The 22736-nt window shown below is 47.9% G+C and overlaps 1 protein-coding gene across 1 annotated transcript; it reads right to left on the reverse strand.

Moving 5' to 3' along the window:
• Window positions 1-17703: 17703 nt before the first annotated feature.
• LOC146191966 (uncharacterized) lies at window positions 17704-18441 on the reverse strand. The gene has a single exon (XM_084600412.1). The coding sequence runs from the start codon at window positions 18439-18441 to the stop codon at window positions 17704-17706; it is 738 nt and encodes a 245-aa protein (XP_084456538.1).
• Between the last annotated feature and the right edge of the window lie 4295 nt (window positions 18442-22736).

Here is a 22736-nt window from a genome sequence, read left to right on the forward strand (position 1 = left end):
AACAACTTGGCAAGAAAAAGCTGTATAAGGACCTAATGGAAATAATGCTGCCGGCACCTTTGTATCGAGAGCCCTACCGTGGAGGTCCAGGACAGGATATTTTAAAACGAGTGAAGAGGATGCCAGTTCGACCGGCTGCCAAAACGTTCTTTTTTAAGTTGCACTCGAACACTCTACCCGTCAAAGCCTGGCTTCACGAAAAAGGAATCTATGTTCCTTGGACGACAAACTGCCAGCTTTGCAAGAAGCCAGAGACAATTGAACACGTATTCTTAGACTGCTGGGATGCAGTATTTCTTTGGGATGTGCTACAAAGAACAATTAAAAAAGAGCTACCACTAAACCCTTATGGCATCCGGTTTTTACCGGTGCAGAACGAAAACGTACCATATGATTTATTAATGCTTCTGGGCCTCCACAGCTTGTGGAAAACACGGATACAAGTAAGGCATGAAGATATTACATTCGCAGTGTACGTGCAAATTTTGTTGAAAGTGCTGTTTATCTACGGGAATGTATCTGCGCGCTCCCCGACCCACCACAGTGGGCAGAAGTTCTGGATAACCTGGTAAAATTGAAGAAATTTTAACCTCACACGCGTGAGCTCAAGGGCAGCTGAAGTGTTTAAGTGTGACAATTTGTTGTTCATGTATACTTCGGAAATAAAAAAAAAAAAAAAAAACTCGTGGCTGAGTGGCAGCGTCTCCGTCTCACACTCCCGGGACCCTGGTTCGATTCCCACCCAGCCCATCTTGGAAGTTGCTTTTTATTTATGAAGTGCATGCATGCCGGGATTTATCGCTCACGGCGAACGCCGCCGACGACACCGGCTTTTCTGCGACACGAGCTCCTTAACGCTACGGCGTTAAAAACCTCCTTCCCCGCGCGGGAGGGCGCGTAGCTTTGTACGCGTTGCTGTCACCCTCTTTCCCCTTGCCCGGGGGGAACGGTGGTTCATCGGTCTGGAATGCGCCAGAAAAATCGAGAATCTTCTATGGGACCTGGCCAATGACGGCGCGCGGATCGACGGGAGGAGGAGACAGCGCTATAACCAGCGAAGCAAAGTGTGTGTGCGCGATAGCTTTGGCGCGTGCTGATAGACAGACGCGGCGCGCCCTATTTAAAGAGACCGCGCCGCCTGTGAGTCAGTCAGTCAGTCAGTCAGTGTTTGCGACGTGTTCGCCTGTGCTTCGGCTGGACTCCCGGGGATCACCCGCTGCTGGCAAGCCCACGGACCTGCAAGGGAGCGGCGCTCGTCTCATATGGCGGCCACATCGTGACTCTTGAGGCGTCGTACTGCAACAGTGCCCGGTGAACAATTTGGTGTTTGTTTATGTAACCCTCTCGTGTTTGATCTGTTGTAAAGCATCTGTGTTATTGAATCACTCTGTAGTTGCATGCTTAGCGTTTGTATTCTGTGAACCTCTCGTCTGGGTGTTTCAAGTAATCTTGTGTATTCCTTTGTATCGTCTCTTGCTGTGCATAAATTGTGTTTTGTTTGTTACTTCTGACTCCGAACCTTACTCTGGCTTAAACCGGCGACAGCTGGGCACCAAACGACCACCCCCTTCTGTCACTAAAAGGTAGTTGAATTCCGGCTGAGCTTGCCATGCATGTCGAGGGCATCTCCTTGGCGACCGGAACAGCTACCCCCACTCACTCTAAGTGTGTCTGGGAGTGCGCACCGTTAAGGGCGCATCGTTAATAATACCCCCTAATTATTAACGGGTGACAGCGAATCACACTTATTTTCTGAAGGCAATATTAAGTAAATTAGACAGATAAACATAAATAAATGGACGTTTAAAAGCGAATTGCCTCTGGTGAGCAATATGGTTAGCAGCTGTATGCAACAGACTTCTGTGGCCGCTCTAAAATATTCTATCCGTTGGCGCAAGTAAGCTGGGAGACCTGGTATATAAATTTCCACTTCATCCAAAATATACAAACCAAAAGGCGGCACAAATAAAGGGTCCCCCGCGGTTCATTTCTTATTTTACCCCGCTACACGAGTAAGAAGATTTTGCCTGTATAGTTTTGTTAAGTGTTTTGTAAAGTTAAGTCAAACCAATATATTACCACGTGTTGCCCCTTACCACTACCATATGCCATATGCAAGTTCATGGATGACCACTAATAACTTCAATACCAGTGGGAAAGCTTAGGCTGGATTCTCTGAAAAAAGGCGCCTTTGATATTATAACAAAGATGCGTCAAGAATTAAGAAAGCATTTAAAGTTGGTTTCGCATATTAAAAAATACATGAGCGTCTTTGGAGTTCAACATTGATTACAGTTGGGCAACATGTGGTCTATGAAAACAGTGAAGAATATTTTCATCAGAACAGATAGCAATATTTTTACGATACTTTAATTGTATAAATAGAAGATGACGTCGGGTACGTGGAAGTGAGTGTACTTATTATAGAGTCAAAAGTAAAATTTGAGTGCTCTGGCCATGCACATAAATATATTGCTATGTTTCAATAAGGAAAGCTTACTTTGAAAATATGATATAAAATATGTTCTTTCACAAATAAATTAGAGCACTGCACAATCTGCATTGGTGTAATGCGAAAGACCGGATGCTGCTGTTGGTTGTTTCTGGTTGCCTTTAGTTGCTTCTAATTGCCTAATTCACTTCTTGTTTACCCATTGAAGTATTTCGTTCTTTTAAAATGCGCGCTAAAATCTCCCTGTGCTTTTTTTTGCTCTACTTCCAGTTGCGAGACCTCACATCCTCTCCGTCGCATTAGTTCAATTCTTGTTTACCCATTTTAGTCTTCAGTAGTTTCAAATTGCGCGCCAATCTCTTCTTACGCCCTTTTTCGGCTCTACTGCCGAATGCGCGAAGTCAGATCCTTGACATCACCGTAACTGACTGCCTTACTTAACTGCTTTTGTCTTTGGTGCATTCATATTGCCGCGTGCCTCGCGGAACCGATAAAGAAGAGAACGAAACAGTGCAGTGAGTGGAACTGATCGATTCAGTGTTCGCTGCCTTTGTACTCGTTACATTTTCTGGTGGAGCAGCCGGGTACGATTTCCCTTTTTGCTGAGTTCAACCCCTCAAGGGCAACCAAGAGTCACCATGGATTTGACACCAGTCCATCGCAGTCGCAGCCGCCGCCTTCGAGGTCAGTCGCCAGAGTTCGGGCCTCTTTCCTGCACGCCTGTGGCCAACATGCACAGATCCAACACAAACATTGCGGCTAACGGAGAGTCTTCACCCCAGTTCGTCATTCTCCAGTCTCGAACGCCACCGTCCTTCCGTGGTGAGCTTTATGAGCACGCTGAGGACTGGCTGCACCAATTCGAACGGGTCGCCAATTACAACGGCTGGGATGAGCAAAGGAAGCTCTATAATGTCTACTTTGCTCTCGAATATTCAGCGCGGACGTGGTTCTTGAACCACGAAATGACACTATCAACATGGGACCTCTTTCGTCGCCAGCTTTTGGCGACCTACACCGCCAACGACCGAAGAGAGCGTGCTGAGTCGGCGCTGAAATCTCGTGTCCAAGACCCTAACGAAAGTATTGGAATGTACTACGAGGACATGATCCGCCTTTTTAGGCGTGCTGACCCAAATATGTCCGAGCAGAAGAAAGTGCGCCACCTAATGCGCGGGGTGAAACAAGAACTATTTGCTGGGCTTGTGCGCAATCCACCTGGCACGGCATCAGATTTTCTAACGGAGGCCACCACGATAGAACAAACACTTCGACACAGGGCTCAGCACTATAACAGTAACGTCTCCGCCATGTCACCGGTCGTCTATGGTTCCGGCTTCAACGGTTCTGATGATGCCTTAAGGGAGCTTATTCGATCTGTGGTCAGAGAAGAGCTGAGACACATTCAGCTACCGGGTCTAACGTCGTCGTCGAGGATTCCATCACTCGCGGAGATCGTTCGCGAAGAAATGAGGCAAGCCGTCCCGGAGCCGTCTGTGGCTGGTGTGCAGCCACCGCCACCGAGTGTGCCAACGTACGCGTCCGTGCTTCAGCAGTATAACCTCTGTGACCCTCCAAGGGGGAACCCACTGTGCCTCATCCAAACCAGCACCATAGTGGGTACGACTCTCCCAGAGCCAGAGTGAACCCCCTACTCTTGATCCAAGCCCACGCCATCCTCCTCTTCTAGCCGAGGCACGATATCGAAGGACTGACGTCTGGCGTGCCCCTGACAATCGGCCCCTTTGTTACCACTGTGGTGAGGCCGGTCACATGTTAAGGTTCGGTCCGTACCGCCGCGCTGGACTTCGTGGCTTCCATCCTCGTGCACGATGTCCTCGGAGTGGTGAACGACCACCCGAAATCGAGGAGTACCTGTCGACGCATACGAATCCCCTAGACGTCCTACAATACGGGTCCCGTGTTATTACCTCTGAACGTTGTCGTTCTCCATGTCCGCGGCCCTCTACATACCGCAGTAGCCGCTCGACGAGCCTCCGCTCCCCGAGGCTTCGGGAAAATTAGGAGGTGAGGCCGCTGACGAGCGAAGTGCTGAACATCCTCGATCAAGTTTAGTACAAGATAACGGCTATCAGACGGCGTCATGTAACGATGAACCTGAGTGCGCAGTTTCGGACATACCGGTTTCTATCGACGATTTTCTCATTACAGCTTTAGTTGATACGGGGGCGGACTATTCAGTTATGGGCAGTGGGTTAGCCAGGAAATTGGAGAGTTTTAACCGAGTGGACTGGGCCTCAGATCCGCACTGCAGGGGGACAACTTATTACCCCGGCTGGAAGATGCGTTGCGAGGGTTGCAATTGACGGATTTATTTGTTTGCGACCTCGTTGTTCTTGCCCACTGTTCGCGTGACGTCGTACTCGGCTTGGACTTCTTACAGGCTAATGGTGCGATAATTTGCAAGGATCATGAGTGACATTTTCGCCGTGCCAAGCCATTGCGAGATCTAGCGTCGACAGTTCATCAACGCCCGCCTTACATATTACAGGTGCTGACGTTACGGTCCCGCCACGGTGCAGCATTATGGTCTTGGTAGAAAGCGACTCACCACGCGACCGAGACGTACTGGCAGAGACGAACGTGGGCCTGCTTCTTGAGTAAGGGATCTGCGCTGCGAGAGGACTTGTTCGCTTGCGGGGCGGTTGTGCGAAGCTCTGGATTACTGATTTCGGGACTGAGTTTCGGCACATTGCGAAAGGAACAGCCATCGCGTATGTTGCCGACTTTATTGAGCCAGGGAACATCTTTACTCTGGCGCCGCCATCGCCAGCCAAATGTAATGCACCCGACATTCTATCAACTGTGGACATTATTCCCAATCTGTTGGTGGTTGAGGGGTGGCGACTCCTAGACCTCCTTCAGGAATTTGCTGTATGTTTTGCAACGTCTTCGAAAGTTGGGCGTACCCCAGTAGCCAAACACCGCATTATGGTTGATGCGGAGACCAAGCCGATTTCCCAACACCCATACCGAGTGTCGTCAACGGAACGAGATGCTTACCGACGACGTGGTGCAGCCATCTACCAGCCCCTGGGCTTCGCCTGTAGTGCTGGTGAGGAAAAAAAGATAACACCTTGCGTTTCTGCGTCGATTATCGTAAGTTAAATCAGGTAACAAAACAGGACGTATTCCCGCTCCCACTTATCGATGACGCATTGGACCGGTTACGCAATGCCAAAATATTTCTCGTCGCTTGACCTCAAGAATGGCTACTGGCAGATAGAAATGGACAAAAGAGACAGGAAGAAAACAGCATTCGTCACCCCCGATGGCCTTTATGAATTTAAAGTGCTTCATTTCGGTCTCTGTTCTGCACCAGACACCTTCCAGCGAATGATGGACACCGTTTTCTTTGGACTGAAGTGGCAAGCGTGCCTTAGTGTATCTCGAAGATGTCAGTTTCGCGGCTAGTTTTCAGGAGCACCTTGACCGACTGCAAAACGGTACCACAGGCACTGCGTTCAGCCCAATTGACGATAAAACCACAGAAATGCCATTTCGAATTCTAGGAGCTCCGCTTCTTTGCCATCTTATTAGTTCTGAGGGCTTGAAACCAGATCCCGACAAGACTGCTGCTGTGAAAAATTTTCCGCGCCCAACCGACAAAAGTCCGTTAGAAGGTTTTTGGGGCTGTGTGCCTATTATAGGCGTTTCGTAGAGAATGTTTCAGCGATTGCTGAGCCTCTTACGCTTCTTACTGGAGACAATTTTCCTTTTGTGTGGCAAGAGGACGAAGAGGATGCTTTCAACGAGTTGCGCCGGCGACTGCAGGCCGCCCCGATACTTGCCCATTTTGACGAAAACGCTGCTACGGATATTCATACCGATGCCAGTTATTTTGGACTCGGGGCTATTATGATTCAGTGGCAAAATTGCACTGAGAAAATTATCGCTTACGCAAGTCGCTCTCTTTCAAAAGCAGAGACAAATTACTCAACCACGGAAAAGAAATGTCTCGTTGTAGTTTGAGTCATAACTAAGTTCCGAGCCTATATTTACGGCCGACCTTTTAGTGCTGTGAGCGACCACCATTTGTTATGCTGGCTAGCCAACTTCAAAGACCCCTCTGGACGACTTGCAAGGTGGAGCCTCCGTCTCCAAGAGTACGACAATACGGCTGTATACAAGTGCGGCCGTAAGCACAACGACGCCGATTGCTTGTCGCGTGCACCAGTTGATACTGCCCCTCCCGACAGCATAGACGACGACTTCCCATTTCTTGCTGTAGTCGCGACCACCGAAATGGACCAGCGTCAACGGGCTGACCCCGGTTTACGCCCGCTAATTGAGCACCTCGAAGGCCTTGATGTAGCTGTTCCACGTGCTTTCGCACGGGGTTTATCCTCCTACAGCATTCGCACTCGCGTCCTGTATACGAGAAACTTTCAGCACAACAAGGAAACCTTTCTTCTCGTTGTGCCGTCCGACCTCCGGCCACAAATCTTGCACGCATGCCACGATGGGCCTTCAGCTGGTCATTTAGGAATCGCAATAACATTAGCACGCATTCGACAAAAGTACTATTGGCCTAAGTTGCTGCCTTCAGTCCAGCACTACGTCAGAACATGCCGAGATTGCCAGTGGCGAAAGATACCTCCGCTGAAGCCTGCAGGGCTCCTTAAGCCGATACCTCCGCCAACAGCGCCTTTCCAGCGAGTGGGTATGGATCTTCTGGGCCCTTTCCCAACGTCCGCATCAGGGCACAGATGGATAGTAGTGGCGACGGACTACTTAACACGATATGCCGAGACACAGGCACTTTCCCGTGCAACTGCTGCAGAAGTAGCCCAGTTATTGCTTAGGACCATCGTACTGGGCCATGGTGCCCAATTGGTTATTATCACTGACCGCGGTACAGCCTTTAAGGCTGAACTATTGCAGGCTCTCTTCAGTCTTACCCGCACAAGTCATCGTAGGACTACTGCTTACCATCCACAAACAAACGGACTGACTGAACGCCTCAGTAGAACACTTGCAGACATGATTTCCATGTACGTCGTCGTTGAGCATCACACGTGGGATGAAGTCCTTCCGTATGCAACTTTTGCATACAATACGGATGAACAGGAGACAAACCGTCTTTCGCCATTCCAGCTAGTCTACGGTCGTCCCGTCACAACAATGTTGGATGCTATGCTGCCCATAAGTCACGGCGACGATACCACCAAAGGCTATGCGGACGTCGACATATTTCTGCAGTGGGCCGAAGAAGCGCGCCAGCTTGCACGGTGCCGTATTCAACGTCAACAACACCGCGATGCCAGTCGATACAACCTCCGACACCGAGACGTTGACTACTAGCCTGGCGACCTTGTATGGGTGTGGACACCAGTGCGCCGTCGAGGACTCTCCGAGAAGTTACTTCGCCGTTGCCTTGAGCCATATGAGGTCATTCGACGTCTTGTAACGTGACCTACGAAGTTGTTCCTCGGTGTCAACAACCTTCAATACGGCGGTGCTCAAGTGCTGAAACTGTTCATGTAGTGCGAATGAAACCGTATTATGAGAGGCAGTGATAGTCTGTGCGTATGCAGTGTTCCCTGCTTTTCCTGCGTGCATATAGCTCGAAGACGCTTCCTTTGTACTCGTTACAATATTGCGCGCCAATCCCTTCCTATGTTATTTTTGGCTCGGCTTCAGGTTGCGTGGCATCATGTCCTAGACGTCATCTTAACTGACTGATTTATTTAACTTTTTAAGAATTTATTTGCTTGGTGCTACATTTGAACGTGGTGCGAAGCCATTGACTAATGGGACCATGTTCGCCTTTATTTTGACATTTTTTGCCTATAAATAATTACCTAATTAACTTACTGGACTAGTTATTTTGCTCGACACAACATTACGTCACCCTCAATCGACTGACACCACTCATTAACATCCACCACTTCTCAATTACTCACAATTGCTGCGGACACAATTTTGCGTGTTTTGCCTCTAAATAATTACCTGAATAGCTTATTGGCCTAATTATTTTTTGAAACACAACATTACATCAGCTTCTATCGATTGACACCACTCATTAATCTCTACCACTTCTCAATTACTCACAACTGCTGCGGACACGTGTTTTGCGGATGCGGCCTGTGGAAAGAAATCTGTGAACAGAGCGAAGCAATGCTTCCGCATTAATAAACAGCTTTCCTTGAGACTTCAAATTTTACCGAAACTTGAATAGATTGGCACCGGATACTACATGTTCTTTTCTTTAATATATAATTGAGGTTAAGTCAGTCAAGTAGAATGTTTCGTACTTTATTTTTCACATGCATCTATGCGATATGCGGCTTCCCATTTGGAAGTTTATGAATTGCATGTGGAGCTTAGGAAATTACTGAATTTCCTAGATGGAAACTTTACGCCCTATACTACTTCAGCAAATTCGACATAGGATCTGCTCTTTAACTTCCTGTCTACGCGGCATTCTCCTTCATTCAAACACAGCTTTTATATTTCGATAGAAGTGAAACAGAAAAACACTGATCTTTGATGTCAGTACATTTTGTTGACATAAAGATGGGGACATTATTCCTCTTGCCCTCCACCGTGACTGTTACCACATCCGAATAATCTGAGTGACCTCGCGACGTTTAATCCGGGATTAAAATTAAAATTCAGGTAATCTGTATTTCATATTCTTTTGCTGACCATCTCAGTGCACACGACACTATACTTGAAGATTATTTTCGACCATTACTTTGTAGCAGAGCAATGTTTGGATCAGCGATGAGTGTAGCGGAAGAATTAGAAATGACAAGGGCCGATGCCGTAAACACTCGCCCTATGGGTTAAGTACTCGAACGGAGAAAAATGACTCCTTTGTTTCTGTCCCGCCCCGCCGCTTTGGCGCAGTAGTAAGATGCCAAACTACTGTGCCGGAGTACCCGGGTTCGATTCCGACCACAGGCTGCTGCGTTGCGATGGAGGCGAAACGATGTGGCGTTCGTGTAGTGTGCGATCTCAGTACGCGTTACATATCACCAGGTGATCGAAATTTCTGCGGAGCCCCCGACAACAGCAACCCTTTCTCTCTTTCCGCTTTCACTCCCACCTTCCTCCCTTCCTTCACTGTGCGGGTCAGGTTGTCCACAGAATAATTGTGACAGGTACTCTGCCTTTCCTTTCCTGTGAACCAACTAATTATTATTATTATTATTATTATTATTATTATTATTAATATTATTATTATTATTGTTGATGCTTCTTTCGCGATTCGAATTGTTTGGGTCCGGTCTCCAGGCTTCACTCGCCAAAGTCATTACATTCGAAATACATTTTATCATACTTTGAATAATATCGCCATCCCGTCCTATTCGCATTTCCTTAAAGTGGTGCCTCAGACATCAGGACTTCAGAGAATGTCATTTTTTATAATATATTTTAGCTGCGAAAGTCCTACTTGTTCTGTATTAGCGCAGTATACGTAGAAATATACGCAATGAAAAACACTGAAGGGAGAAGAGAGGTGAGTAGCAGACTCAACATGCAAAAAGCCTGACATTGCAGCTGAACGTTCTGGCAACCTCTGCTTGAGGGTCAGCGGATAAAAATAAAAACAATATTGCAACCATTGCCGGCGTGCTACGTGAAACTATAAATACACCTTCCTGTGTGTAGTGTTTGGCTGATAAGAAAACAGCCAGCTCATGGACACGTGTAGGTGTTGGTGTGCCGCCCTCTTGTATCCACCCCCTAGTCAGCGCTTTGTATCTCGGCAAAAGCGCACTGCACTGCGGGACGCTCGGCCGGATCACAATAAACCTCTCTCTCGGTTACTGCTCGGCTGCCGTGGCGTGCTTCTTCCAAGACACAGCTTTTTCCTGGCGACAAGGATAGGATCCCCAACGGAATAATGACTGCCTCTACAGGGGCCGTGAAAGTATAAGTTCAAGCCATCGTTAAGGAGCCACCGCTGAGCAACCCGAACGCATCCCGGAGGGCGACAATCGAGCGAATAGACCCTTTTGATGAATCTCTGTCAGATTGGGAAACATACGAAGAGAAGATTAAAGCATTCCGGCGTGTGAATAACATTCCAGACAGCAGCAAGGTAGACGCCTTTCTGAGTATTGTGGGTCCGAAGACGAATAAGTTATTGAAGAGTTTAATCGCACCTAATGCGCCGGCTAGCCAGTCTTTGTCCGAAATTCAGAAAGCTTTACGAGAGCATCTTTTACCCAGGCCGTCAGTTATCGCAGAAAGAGCAAAGTTTCACCGGAAAAAACAATTAGAGACTGATATGATTGCGAACTTCGTGGCAGACCACAAGGAATCCGCAGACACATGCGACTTCAGAGCGAACCTAGAAAAAATTCTGAGGGAGAGGTGTGGCTTGGCCCGGGCCGAGATACAAAAGAGGCTTTTTGTTTAAGGTGCGTCACTGACATTCAAAAAGGCAGTTGATTTTGCGTTATCAGTAGAGGCGGCTTCGAAGAATGTAACTGAGTGCCAGCCCCCTGGAAGAGCTCAAGAGGACTGACATTCAAAAAGGCAGTTGATTTTGCATTATCAGTAGAGGCGGCTTCGAAGAATGTAACTGAGTGCCAGCCCCCTGGAAGAACTCAAGAGGACTTCCAAAATTTTGCTACAGAGGGCAGCCACGCACGAGAAGACTCGCCATGCTCTCGATGCGGCTCGCGTCATCGCAATCATAACTATTGTTTCCGAACAGCGACGTGTTTCCGATGCCACCATGTAGATCATATCCAAAGAGTGTGCCGCTCTCAGCTGATGTCTAATTCGCACACTACGAAAAGGACTAAACAAGATGCGCAACGAAAAGGCGGCAGGAGGCGAAGCTTCTCCGTGTTCAAGACAGAGGAGGATGTAGAGCCACTTCACCAGGAAACGCTGGACAGACCGCGGTAAGCACCGATATGCTTTACAATGTGTGTTCAAGGGGTGCCGCTGAAAACGGAAATATACACAGGGGGGGGGGGGGAGCAATCGGTGATGCCTTATCGGCTTTTTTGCTCCTGGTTCCCGCAGATCAAGTTACGCCCGGCTTCGATAGTGCTGCGTACGTACGCTGGAGAGCGCGTGCGTCCTGAGGGGGTGATAGCAGTGAATGTGAAGCATCAGGGTCAGTCTCTCCAGCTGCCTGTGCACAATCTGCGCAAGGAGGAACCTGCTCTTACAGGAACGGATTGGACGCATCAGCTGAGGCTCGACTGGACTAGCGTCAATGAAATGGATGCGCAAAATCGCCGCGCCCTGAAGGAAGTCTTGGATCGGCACCCCCAGTTGTTTTCGATAAACTTAGAGAAATTGAAGGCCAGCAAGCTCAACTGTCCATCAAACCAGATGCACAGCCAATGTTTCTAAAGCTAGGAGCATTCCGTTCGCACTGAAAGCAGCAGTCGAGAAAGAACTGGAAAAGTTGGTGGGTCTCGGCGTAATTGAGCAAATTTCTAGTCATTTTTCTTCACCAATTCTGCCAGCAGTAAAGAAAGATGGCAGCGTACACATATCCGAATATTACAAGCCATCATTGAACCCATGCTTAAACATCGACAACTATCCATTACCAAGATTTGAAGAAATCTTATCAACTCTTGACCTGACCTGAATCGAGCATACCAGCAAGTGGTAATGGACAAAGACTTCATCGAGTACCCCACCCTTAATACGCACAAAGGGTTGTTCGCAGTAAATCGCCTAGCGTTCGGGGTTGCATCGCCTCCAGCCATTTTTCAAAACATTATGGACAACATGTTAAAAGGACTGAAATGGGCAATGTGCTACCTGAATGATACTGTCGCTATGGGCCGAAATGAAAAGGAACACCTTGAGATTTCTGAATCACTCCTATCCCAGTTACAGGAAAGGGGCGTGCGGATTGAGGCAGAGAAGTGCGAATTTTTCAACCCACAATTGCAGTTACCAAGCCTCGTGATCAGTAAAGCAGGAGTTTCTTCAGCACCAGAAGTGAAGGCTATAATAGAAGCTCCTAACCCCCCGATACAACTCATCTTTGAACGTTTACTGGCATGGTAACGTACTACTGAAAATGTCTGCGTTGTCAACAGTTATATTTCCATTGAATCAGCGGCTCTGTAAGAATACGCCGTGGGTATGGAGTGTAGAGTGCGACATTGCATTTAAAAAAGTGAAAGCGTTACTAGCAAGAGCAGCGGTGTTAGCACACTAAGATCCAGAAGCCCAGTTTTAGGTAGTGTGTGATGCTTTATCCTATGGGATAGGCGCTGTTTTAACGAAGGTGGAACAAGACTGTTTCAGACGGCCGATGATGTTTGCGTCATGCACGTTATCTCTAAGTGAGCGGAACTACAGTCAGCTATAGCGCGAACCCTTGGAATCAGCCTTCGGCATTAAGAAATTTTATTACTTCATTTATGACAGACAATTCAGCTTAGTAACTGATAACAAAATGGAATACCGGGTTATGCGGCTGGGCGGTTGCAGAGGTGGGCCATCACGCTGTTTGCTTATCGTTACGACCTAGTGTATCACTCAGGACAAACTAACATAGAACCAGACTGTCACGTCAACCACTGCCCGATAGCAGAGAGAAAGAAGACGACGATGAGGTAGTCGCTGGATGCGCTTCGATGGGAAACATTTCCGATCACAAGCTCGGACGTTGCGCGAGAAACGTCGCGAGACCCTGCGCCACGCCGAGTACTTCACGCGGTTACGCGGCAACGGCCCGAGCAGGAGACAGATAGAGACATAAATCCCTTCGTTGTGAAAAAGCTGGAGTTGTCAGTGAACTGAGGATATTTATTCTGGGCATACATGGCAGTAATTGAGTTACTGTAATTGAATTACTGTAATTTAATTACTTTTCTCGGTAATTTGTAATGTAATTAATTCCTTTTTCGGGTTGGTAATTTAGTAATGTAATAAATTACATTTTGGCAGTAATTTCGCAGCAAAAGTAATTAATTCCTTTCGAAATTACTTTTACTAAAATGCGCCACTACTCCTTCAATAGACGACGAAGTGAAGTGCCGCGAAAACAGGAACGGCGTGCGGCAAGCGAAGCCAGCGTAACGGATCGGCAAAGAGGGACAGAGTTGAGCAGAACAGTGCGTCTGAGACCTCAACCATTCTCCAAGCAGCGGGATACAAGGCGTTAAGGGACTGCTAGAGAGACGGTGCAAGAAGGCTGCAGCTGAAAACTAGTTTGGAGCGCGGCGTGCCGGCACTCCCTGTTGCGTCGGCTAGGGCATAGTGGTGCCTGGTTACACTAAACACCACGGGGCGAAGGAGGATTGGGGTTGGGGGAGATAGGCAGAATGGTACATGACGTGAGGCACCGTGGCTTGAGCATTACTGAGCAGTGAGCACAAATGTGCCGACATCGATTCTTGGGACTGCGGAAGCAATAAATAACCTAGTGTGGGAATTCAACATTTCCCTCGCCCGCACAACGCGGCGAACACTCTCTCTCGGGGAGCCCTCATCTTTCCCCTTCTGGCCGCCTTCCTCCGGTGCTGTGGCGGAGAGCGCGGGGGTGAGAGAACGGCCCCTCCTTCCCCCTCCCCTCTCATCTTGGCGGACAGCAGCTTCACCCGGGAGACGACGCCGCGACGCCGTAGCGCGCGGATGCTCTATGACACCGAGGAAGAACATTGGGCGTTCCCAATCAACAACTTCAAAGTGGAAAACGGCGCCCAGGTAGAGGTCACGATTAAGGGAGGAAGGGTGTGGGAATTCAACATTTCCCTCGCCCGCACGACGCGCCACAAACCCCCTCTCTCTCGGGGAGCCCTCATCTTTCCCCCTCTGGACTCCTTCCTCCGTTGTGGCGGAGAGGGCGACGGTGAGAGAACGGCCCCTCCTTCCCTTCCCCTCTCATCTCAGCGGACAGCACCCAGGGAGACGACGCCGCGACGCCGCGACGCCGTAGCGCGCGGATGCTGCTATGACACCGAGGAAGAACATTGGGCGTTCCCAATGAACAACTTGGCCCGCTGGCTATGTTTGCATCGGTGTGACGTCCTTCACGGCCACTGCTGTGGTCAGAGCTAGCGGTGTGGCCTCGGTTCTCAGAGCGGAGCCGCAGCCCCGTGAGAATCCCCACACTAGCTTCTCGGGCGCTTCAAGTGGCGGAGACAGCTCTGGGCCAGCAAGACGCTGGGTTCGCCGGTAACTTCAGGACCGTTCGACCATGTTTTTATTTTAAATTTCTTTTTTGCGGTAGTCTTGTTTTTGTAATCGCACGTAGTGTAGGAGAGAGAAAAGGAATAGCCCTCTGGGACGGAATTTGGCGGGAAGACGAAAGAATGTGGAGGCTTCGCGTCTGGAGAACAAGTTGTTTTGCTTACTAACTTTGCTCAGTTTTTGCATGGTTGGAAACTAGAAAGTAATTTAAAATTAATTTAATTACTCAGTAGAAATAATTGAAATGTAATTTCATTACTTTTTGGGAGCAGTAATGAGTGATGTACTTTAATTACTTTTCTGCGAATTTCAGCAATGTAATTAGTAATGTAATTTAATTCCATTTCAAAGGTAATTTTGCCATGTATAATTCTGGGGTATGCGCATTGTGATTCCTGGCTCGTTACAGAAGACCACCCTGGAAAAACTACACGAGGGGCATCCAGGCATGGTGCGGATGAAGGATGTTTCTAGAAGCTACGTCTGGTGACCAGGAATTGATGCCGACCTAGAAAGCACCGCCCGAACGTGTGCAGCGTGCCAGCAGCAACAGGCGCTGCCTACCCAATCTCCCCTTCATCCGTGGGCTTCGCTCACAAGGCCGTGGGCCCGGCTTCCCCTCGACTTTGCTGGCCTGTTTTTTAAACACAATTTTTAGTGGTAGTAGATGTTCATTCAGAGTGGCCAGAGGTTTTTTGATGCCCTCGATTTCGGCAGAGGCTATTATCGGTAAGCTTCGTGACCTCTTCAGCTGTTTTGGGTTACCAGATGTCATCGTATCCGATAACGTGTCGCAGTTCCGCAGCGAGGAATTTCAGTTATTCCTCAAAGTCTATGGAATAAAACATGTTCGCTCAGCTCCATACCATCCATCCGCTAACAGTCTGGCTAGAAGATTTGTGCGCAAATTGAAAGAAGACTTCCGCAAAGATTTGAAATGCCGATCCATTGAACAGAGACTGGCCAGTTTCCTCCTAGTGTACAGGAATACTCCACACGCAGTCACTCGGCAATCTCCTGCTTCGCTTTTATTAGGGCGATCCCTTCGAACTCGGCTCGATTTACGGAAGCCTAACGCTCGTTCAGTAGTCGAACAAAAGCAGTTCCAACAGGCGCGTAGGCGAAGGAAGTTTCGGAGTACCTTCGCCGAGGGTGACAAAGTGTTTGTCAGAGACTCTAGGGAAGGCCTAAAGTTAATAGAGGCTGTGGTGACCTCCCGCTCGGGACCAGTGACTTAGGTGTTACAGGTAAAGACGCCAGGTGGAGTCATAGATTGGAGAGGCATCAAGAGCACATCCCCGTAAGGGAGGATGACCCAAACACAGCGTCGGTCGTCCACGGCTACAGCGGCGTATCGGACGCCTGGCAACCACGGCACAATTGTCCATCACTGACTTCGGCTACAGAACCACGCACACTGCAGGCAGCCAGCACGAGTGTAGAAGACCGGGACGACCCAGGGGAGCTTGCCATAAGGCGAAGACTCTCGACAGAGCCCTCCTGTCCCGAAGACTGCAATCACGAGGCGGGACATTCTGCCAAACAAAGCGCCCACGAAGCCCTCACGGCGCCTCGTTATCTGGCAACACAGACGTTCCCTAGATCGGTACACTTCTCAGCCCTTAGGCGTCAGTGGACTTTACGGAAGAGTTGTTGAATAGTTGAAGTTTTTCAATTACGTTTGTATAAAAAAAGAAAAGTTTCTTTGCAGCACCTGTAAAGCGCTGTAAAGAGCATCGTTTAGGGAGGGTGGGACGTAGTGTTTTGCAGATAAGAACAGCCAGCTCATGGACACGTGATGGCGTTGGGGGGGCCGCCCCCTTGTATCCGCCCCCTTGTCACCTTTTTGTATCTCGATAAAAGCGCAGAGCACTGTGTATGCCGCGAGCAGTCGATGGCCAGCGGGACGCTCGGCCGGATCACCTTTCTCTCGGTTACTGCTTAGCTGCCGTGATGTACTTATTCGAATAATCAGCACTGTGCGATATTATTATTCATTTATAACAATTCATAATCTAGTTGATGACCCTGCAGAAAGGAAATAGAATCAATATACGTCAAAATCCCTACTCTACTAGAGTGCCGCTGTTAAGCCATCCTTCATGTTTATAATATTGATACAAACTATAGTCGACGGTGAAGCGGAGACAGTTAGTGCCTAGTATAGTAGACGACGAAGTGGTTGCTGGTTGGCATAGACGACGACGCTCCCGAAAGGGGAGCGCGTTCCATTGCTGTCGCAGCCAACGTTCAGTGACCGCTACGAGCAGAAGGCGTGAATCGGCTAAGTATTGGGCGGCTGGTCCTCTTTTTCTGGTTTCCCCAGCGCATGTGTGCTTTTCAGCGTGCTGATAACGCTCGCAGAGAGATTGCTGATGATGCTGATGCTGATGCGGCCGTTCCCCTTTGTATCGGGGGATCACAAAGTTCTGGATTAGGCCAGGAGAAACGGGTAGAAAAAATTGAGGAGTGAGAGAAAATTCTATGCTAAATGTTCAGTCAAATAGTCCGAAGAAGTAAGAAAGAGAGAGAAAGAAGAATTTTAACAGGCTTCTCTGTTGCGCCACCAGTCCTCGAGGCGGCGCTTTGTCGTCTCCACTGCCCCCATGATTACCCTAGTCTCATCGTCGACTGTAGACCGAGTGCTGTCAAAAGCGCCTCCGTTGGTGTTGTCGCTGTTGCAGTGGGGACGGGTCGCAGTTCTGGACACTCAGTCACTACATGTTGGATGGTCTCGTCGGCCGCGCCGCACCTGGGGCTCCGGGTATCTAAGCCCTCGGTATAATTGGCTCGTATTGTCCTTGTGCGCAGCACGCCGCTACGTGCCTCGCAAAGCAGCCCGCTACCTCGTGTGTTGTCGTAGAGGTTTTTTTTAGTGATGGTATGCTTGGCACTGGAGTATACTGCCAAATATGACTTCGCCTGTGTTTCTCTGAGCCATCTCTCTGTTTCCGCTTCCCGAACCTGGTGGCGGATCTTCTTTTTCACGCAGGCTAGGGTACCTCTGACAGGCCGGCTTGCGGAATTCCGTACTTTTCGGCCAGTCTCCGAGTTCGAAGCATCCACTTGGTGTTGGAGCATTTAAGTACTATGTACTCTTACACCTCCCTGCACCATCTACCGTCGGGCAGAGCACTGAGGCGACGCTGCATGGCAAGTTTGGCAGTGGTCTCACGCGCTTCAAAGAACGACCATCCGAGGTCGCCCTGTACGGCCTCGTTCGTGACATATCCATGGACTCCCAGCGCAAGGCGACCAGCCTCACGTTGGCGGACCTCGAGGGCCCCCCGTGTAGCTGAAGAGATGCACTGTACGGAGTTTCCGTAGGTGAGCCCAGGTACGGCCATCAACTTCCACAGGGCCCTAACAACCTCGAAACGGCTGAACGTCCACAGCGCCCTGGAGCCAAAGAGCGCTCTCCTCGCCAATGCCTTGGCGCGGAGCTTTGTTTCATAGTCCCTCAGATACGCTCTCTCAGCAGTGAGTTCGACGCCGAGGTACTTGTATACCGTTGTCCAGGTAATCTCGGTTCCCTGGAGTCGCATGGTTGGCTTCTCGCCTCCTGCTTTAATACTGTTGGGCTCCAGGAGAGCCGATTTCCTGGCGTTGAAACTCATGCTAAGGTCTGAATCCTCCTCCGAGCATATATCCAGCAGGGTCTGGAGGTCAGGGACTGAGTCCGCCATCAAAACGATGTCGGCAGCATACAGCAGGGCTGGGATGCAGCGATGCTGGGAAATACCATTTTCCATGTATGTGAGGTAAAAACCCACACCACTGTCTGCAAGTCGTTTTGTCATACGGGACACATAGAGCATAAAAAGTATGGGCGACATGGGGCATCCCTGCCTAAGACCACGAGATACGGTTACCGGCTCCTACACCATGTTGTCCCACTGTATGACTGTAAAGTGATGTCTACGCAGTCTCCCGGCCAGGGGCGCTCCCCCTGGTAGGCTTTCATTATGCCTAACGATCTACTTCTGGAAGCGTTCCTACGATCTGGCGTTCCAAACATTCCTGTAGCGCTGGTGCCCAAGGATGGCGGATTTAGCAAAATGAATAACCCTGGGACTGTTCGAGCTGCTCTCCAGGCAGCCTCTTCCCTGTATGACTCGATCACAGAAGTGAGGCAGTTTAGGCGTGGCGGAATACTGTGCCGATCTCCAGACCTGAAATGCGTTAGGGATCTGCTGAAATGCAATTCATTTGCATCGCTTCAGGGGAGCACTTTTATCCCTACTCATCTTGCATGCGCAAAAGGATTGGTCCGAGTGATAGACTCTTCTTTAACTCCAGCTGAGACCCTCGACCTTCTTTCGGCGGCTGGTGTGGTAGCGGTGTATCGTTACAGCCGGGAGGCTAATAATACGTGGGTACCAACAGAGTCAGTGATTGCTACATTTGCGGGAACTTCATGCCCGTCAGAGATAAAAGCATGACCATTGATCTTCCATGTGGATCCTCTTGAATCTAAGCCACTGCAGTGTACTAATTGCTGGCGATATGGTCACAGTGCTCGTGGTTGTAAGTCCTCCGTGCGGTGTTGCAAAAGTGGCGATGGTCATCATTCGTCATCATGTTCACAACAAATCGACAAATGCTTACTTTGCGGTGGAGCCCACGCTGCAAGCTCCTTGGATTGTCCGTCTCGAAAACAGGAGCTTCAAATTCTAGAAGTAATAGACAGAAAACGCTGTTTTCGTCGTCACGCTGTAACAGAAGTTAAGGAGCGATTGCACGGTTATGCAGGTGTGTCAGGCCGATCAGGTGTGCCTCTGGATACATTAATCTCAAAAGGCGATAATGACTGCAGTGGAAGCCTCAATGACTAAAATGGTCGACCGGATAGTTGCTACTGTCACAGAGTGTTTTTCTAACGTTCTGGCAGTTCAGCTAACGCAAGCCTTGCAATCAGGAACAGCCCCTTTCATAGAAAACATGCCCTATGAAAGCTCTCAACTGCTTGAAAGCACTATTGTTGCTTCGCCTCAAAGGACTACTCCTCCAGATGAGGATGGAGACATTAATGACGCAGAGATGGTGGAATCAGAGGTAAGAATTCTAAAACGGTGTGGGTCTCCCATGTCCAACCATTCTTCTCCGCGGTCCCAACCAAAATCAAAGCAACATTAGCATGCATCAAAGCCAAAGGATAATATTTTGGGGCAGGCAGTTGCGGCTGCCCAGACTTCGCAATCATAGGGGCACTGAAAGTTATCCAGTAGAACTGTCGTTCAATTCTAACAGCTTCAACATATTTAGTCTACATTTCTTCTCAATATGATCCACATATAATTATTTTGCAAGAAACTTGGCTAACAGCCGAAAAGCATTTCTATTTACAAAATTATCATTCATTCCGACAAGATCGCCAATCAAAAGGAGGAGGTTTATTTATATTTGTCTGTACAAAATTCTGTCACAGGGCTAAGATTTCTTTCCAGCTATCTTCTATAGATTATGCGTTATTGGCCCTTGACTTTGAAATTCCAGGGCACAATCCGTTTTCCTTAGTGAATGCTTATTTCCCTAGCGGTGTACAAGATACGAAACCTCTAGATCTGCTATTAGTTAATTGTCGAAACTCAGTTCTTCTGGCTGGTGATTTTAATTCGCATAATGTGTCATGGGGCAACAAGACAGATAGTTGTGGCAAGCGTCTTTGGGATTGGATAACAAATAACTTTTCCTGTATAAATTCGGGTTCGGCCACTTTCATAAGAAAACACAGTCAATCTGTGTTAGATTTAACTTTTACCTCTCCCAGTCTTTTCGTTAATAATTGGTCGACACTTGATTGTGGCACCTCTAGTGACAGCATACCGATTGCGTTTGAGGTTAATCGCCCTGTAACTCCAGCGACTTCTCAGTTGAAGTCATTTATCAACTGTAATAACTTTCAGTTAACATTACGCTCTAATCTTGAGTCATTGACTAGCACGGATGGAGAACAAAAATCAAAACGCTTATGCTCGGTGATTGAGGATTGCCGTAAGAAGTCTGAGATCTTGGTACGGAGCTCAAAGGTGAATACTTCAGCTGTTTGGTGGAAGGCTGATTTTTCCCGAGATTACAGACGTAGAAAGGCGGTATGGAAAAAGCTTCTCCACAACCAATGCCCGAAAAACTGGCAGGATTACAAGTTCATTACAGCTACTTTTAAACGTACAGTTGCAAAAGCGAAGGACGAGTATGAATTTCCTCTCTAAATCTGGCAATCGAACTGCTCTTTTCGGTTTTTTACGCTCGCGGAAAAGGATTCCGCAAGCACAAAATCTACATTCCTTTATTTTGCCTCCCCATGAAGCAATAGACACAATTGAAACAATTGTCAAAGGACTGGAGAAGCGTTTCTCGTCTACACTTCCTTCATGGTCGATATCTGTAATGCCAATGGAACCAGTTATGATCCTCAAATTTTCGTTTCTGACCTTTCTCCTATAGTTATGAGATTACCAGCCGCTGCTCCCGGTCCTGACAACGTAACTTCAAAAACGTTAAAAATTCTTTTTTACGAGTCACCTGAGACATTATTAGAGCTAGTAAATTATTCCATCAAATATGCTTGGATACACCCAGAATGGAAACCATCTAAAATAATTCCTTTACTTAAGATTAAAGACGGTGCCTTGTCCATTGATAATATTAGACCAATTGCAACAACATCAAACATTGTAAAATTAATTGAAAGAGTCATACTTAAACGTATTTCGGTTTTCATGAATAAATAAAATACCCTCAGTCTTTGCCAAATTGGTTTCCGTCAAAAGTGTTCCATCTGGAATGCGCATGCTGACCTCGAGAGTCGAGTTCTTTTAGCGCGGCGCCAACAAATGCACGCTGCCTGGATAACGCTAGATATCGCCAAAGCCTATGATAGCGTTGAACATGCCATTCTATTGCAAAAATTAAAATATCTGCAGTTTCCACATTATTTAGTAGCCTGTATATCTGAATTCCTCTAAAACCGAGAGTTTTACTGTGCATTAAAGGATGTTCATTCTGGCAGATATAAGCAAGCTAGGGGACTGCCACAAGGAGCAGTCCTCTCACCAGTCCTTTTCAACATACTACTCAGCTCAACTGCATCGGATATTCAATCGCATTATCTCCGCTTGCAAACGTACCTAAACTCCATTGAGAATTGGTTGTGTGGATTTCGTCTCCCATAAAATGTGAACAAAAGCGCGGTCCTCGTATTCAATATAAAAGATTCTGTAAGTCTATCTGTAATGTATCAGCAGCAAATAATACCACAAGTTAAATCATTAAACTATTTAGGGGTCACTTATGATGATAATCTTTCATGGCAGCCCCCCTCCTTCCACATTAACCATATCGCTACGAAAGGGGCTCGGGCTGTGGGCATGTTGCGCAGATTTATTCGTACCCGGTCTGGAATGCGGAGAGATGCGCTTTCAGTGGTTTATGTTATGTATGTGCGTCCAATTTTAGAGTTCGGTTCAGTCTTGTTTTCTGGTTCAGCAGCTTATAAAATTCGACCGCTTGTTCTCTTGGAGCGAGAAGCGCTTCGGTTGTGTCTTTGACTTCCAAAATTCGTTGCCAAAAATGTGCTCTACCTTGAAGCCTGGATTCCTCCCTTAATATATAGATTACAAATTCTAACTGTTCAGACGTACCTAAGGATATATGAATCAGAGTTTCACCGATCTATGTCTATTTTTATCTCTCAACCGACCTCCTTTTTCGGTGTCCATTGGCCTAAATTTCACACCCCGCTGGTTGTTATGGTAAAAAATTTTGCTGGACCGTTTAAATGTTTCCCTTCTTATTATTCTACCCATACAAACCATCGGTTCATCTGTTGAAATTGTCTTTGACGACATATTCCCGAATAATGCTAAAGCCTTATCATCCGTTATTCTAAACGGATTATTAGAAGATCATTTAAGAAGCCTTTCTGCTAGTTTAGTAGTAGCTACTGACGCATCTCAATGTAATGAAAAGGCAGGTGTGGGTATATATTGTTCGCATTTAGACTGGTCTTTTTCTGTCCGGCTTCCGGCCTTCACCCCAATTTTTGAAGCGGAGTTTCTGGCAGTGGTACTTGCTTTACGGAAATTGGACTCCTCGTTTTCTAAAGTGGCTGTAATAGAGGGTTTACAAA

This window comes from Amblyomma maculatum, chromosome 4 (assembly GCF_055883805.1).
Source record: "Amblyomma maculatum isolate TAMU_Amacu chromosome 4, ASM5588380v1, whole genome shotgun sequence".
Classification (NCBI taxonomy): domain Eukaryota; kingdom Metazoa; phylum Arthropoda; class Arachnida; order Ixodida; family Ixodidae; genus Amblyomma; species Amblyomma maculatum.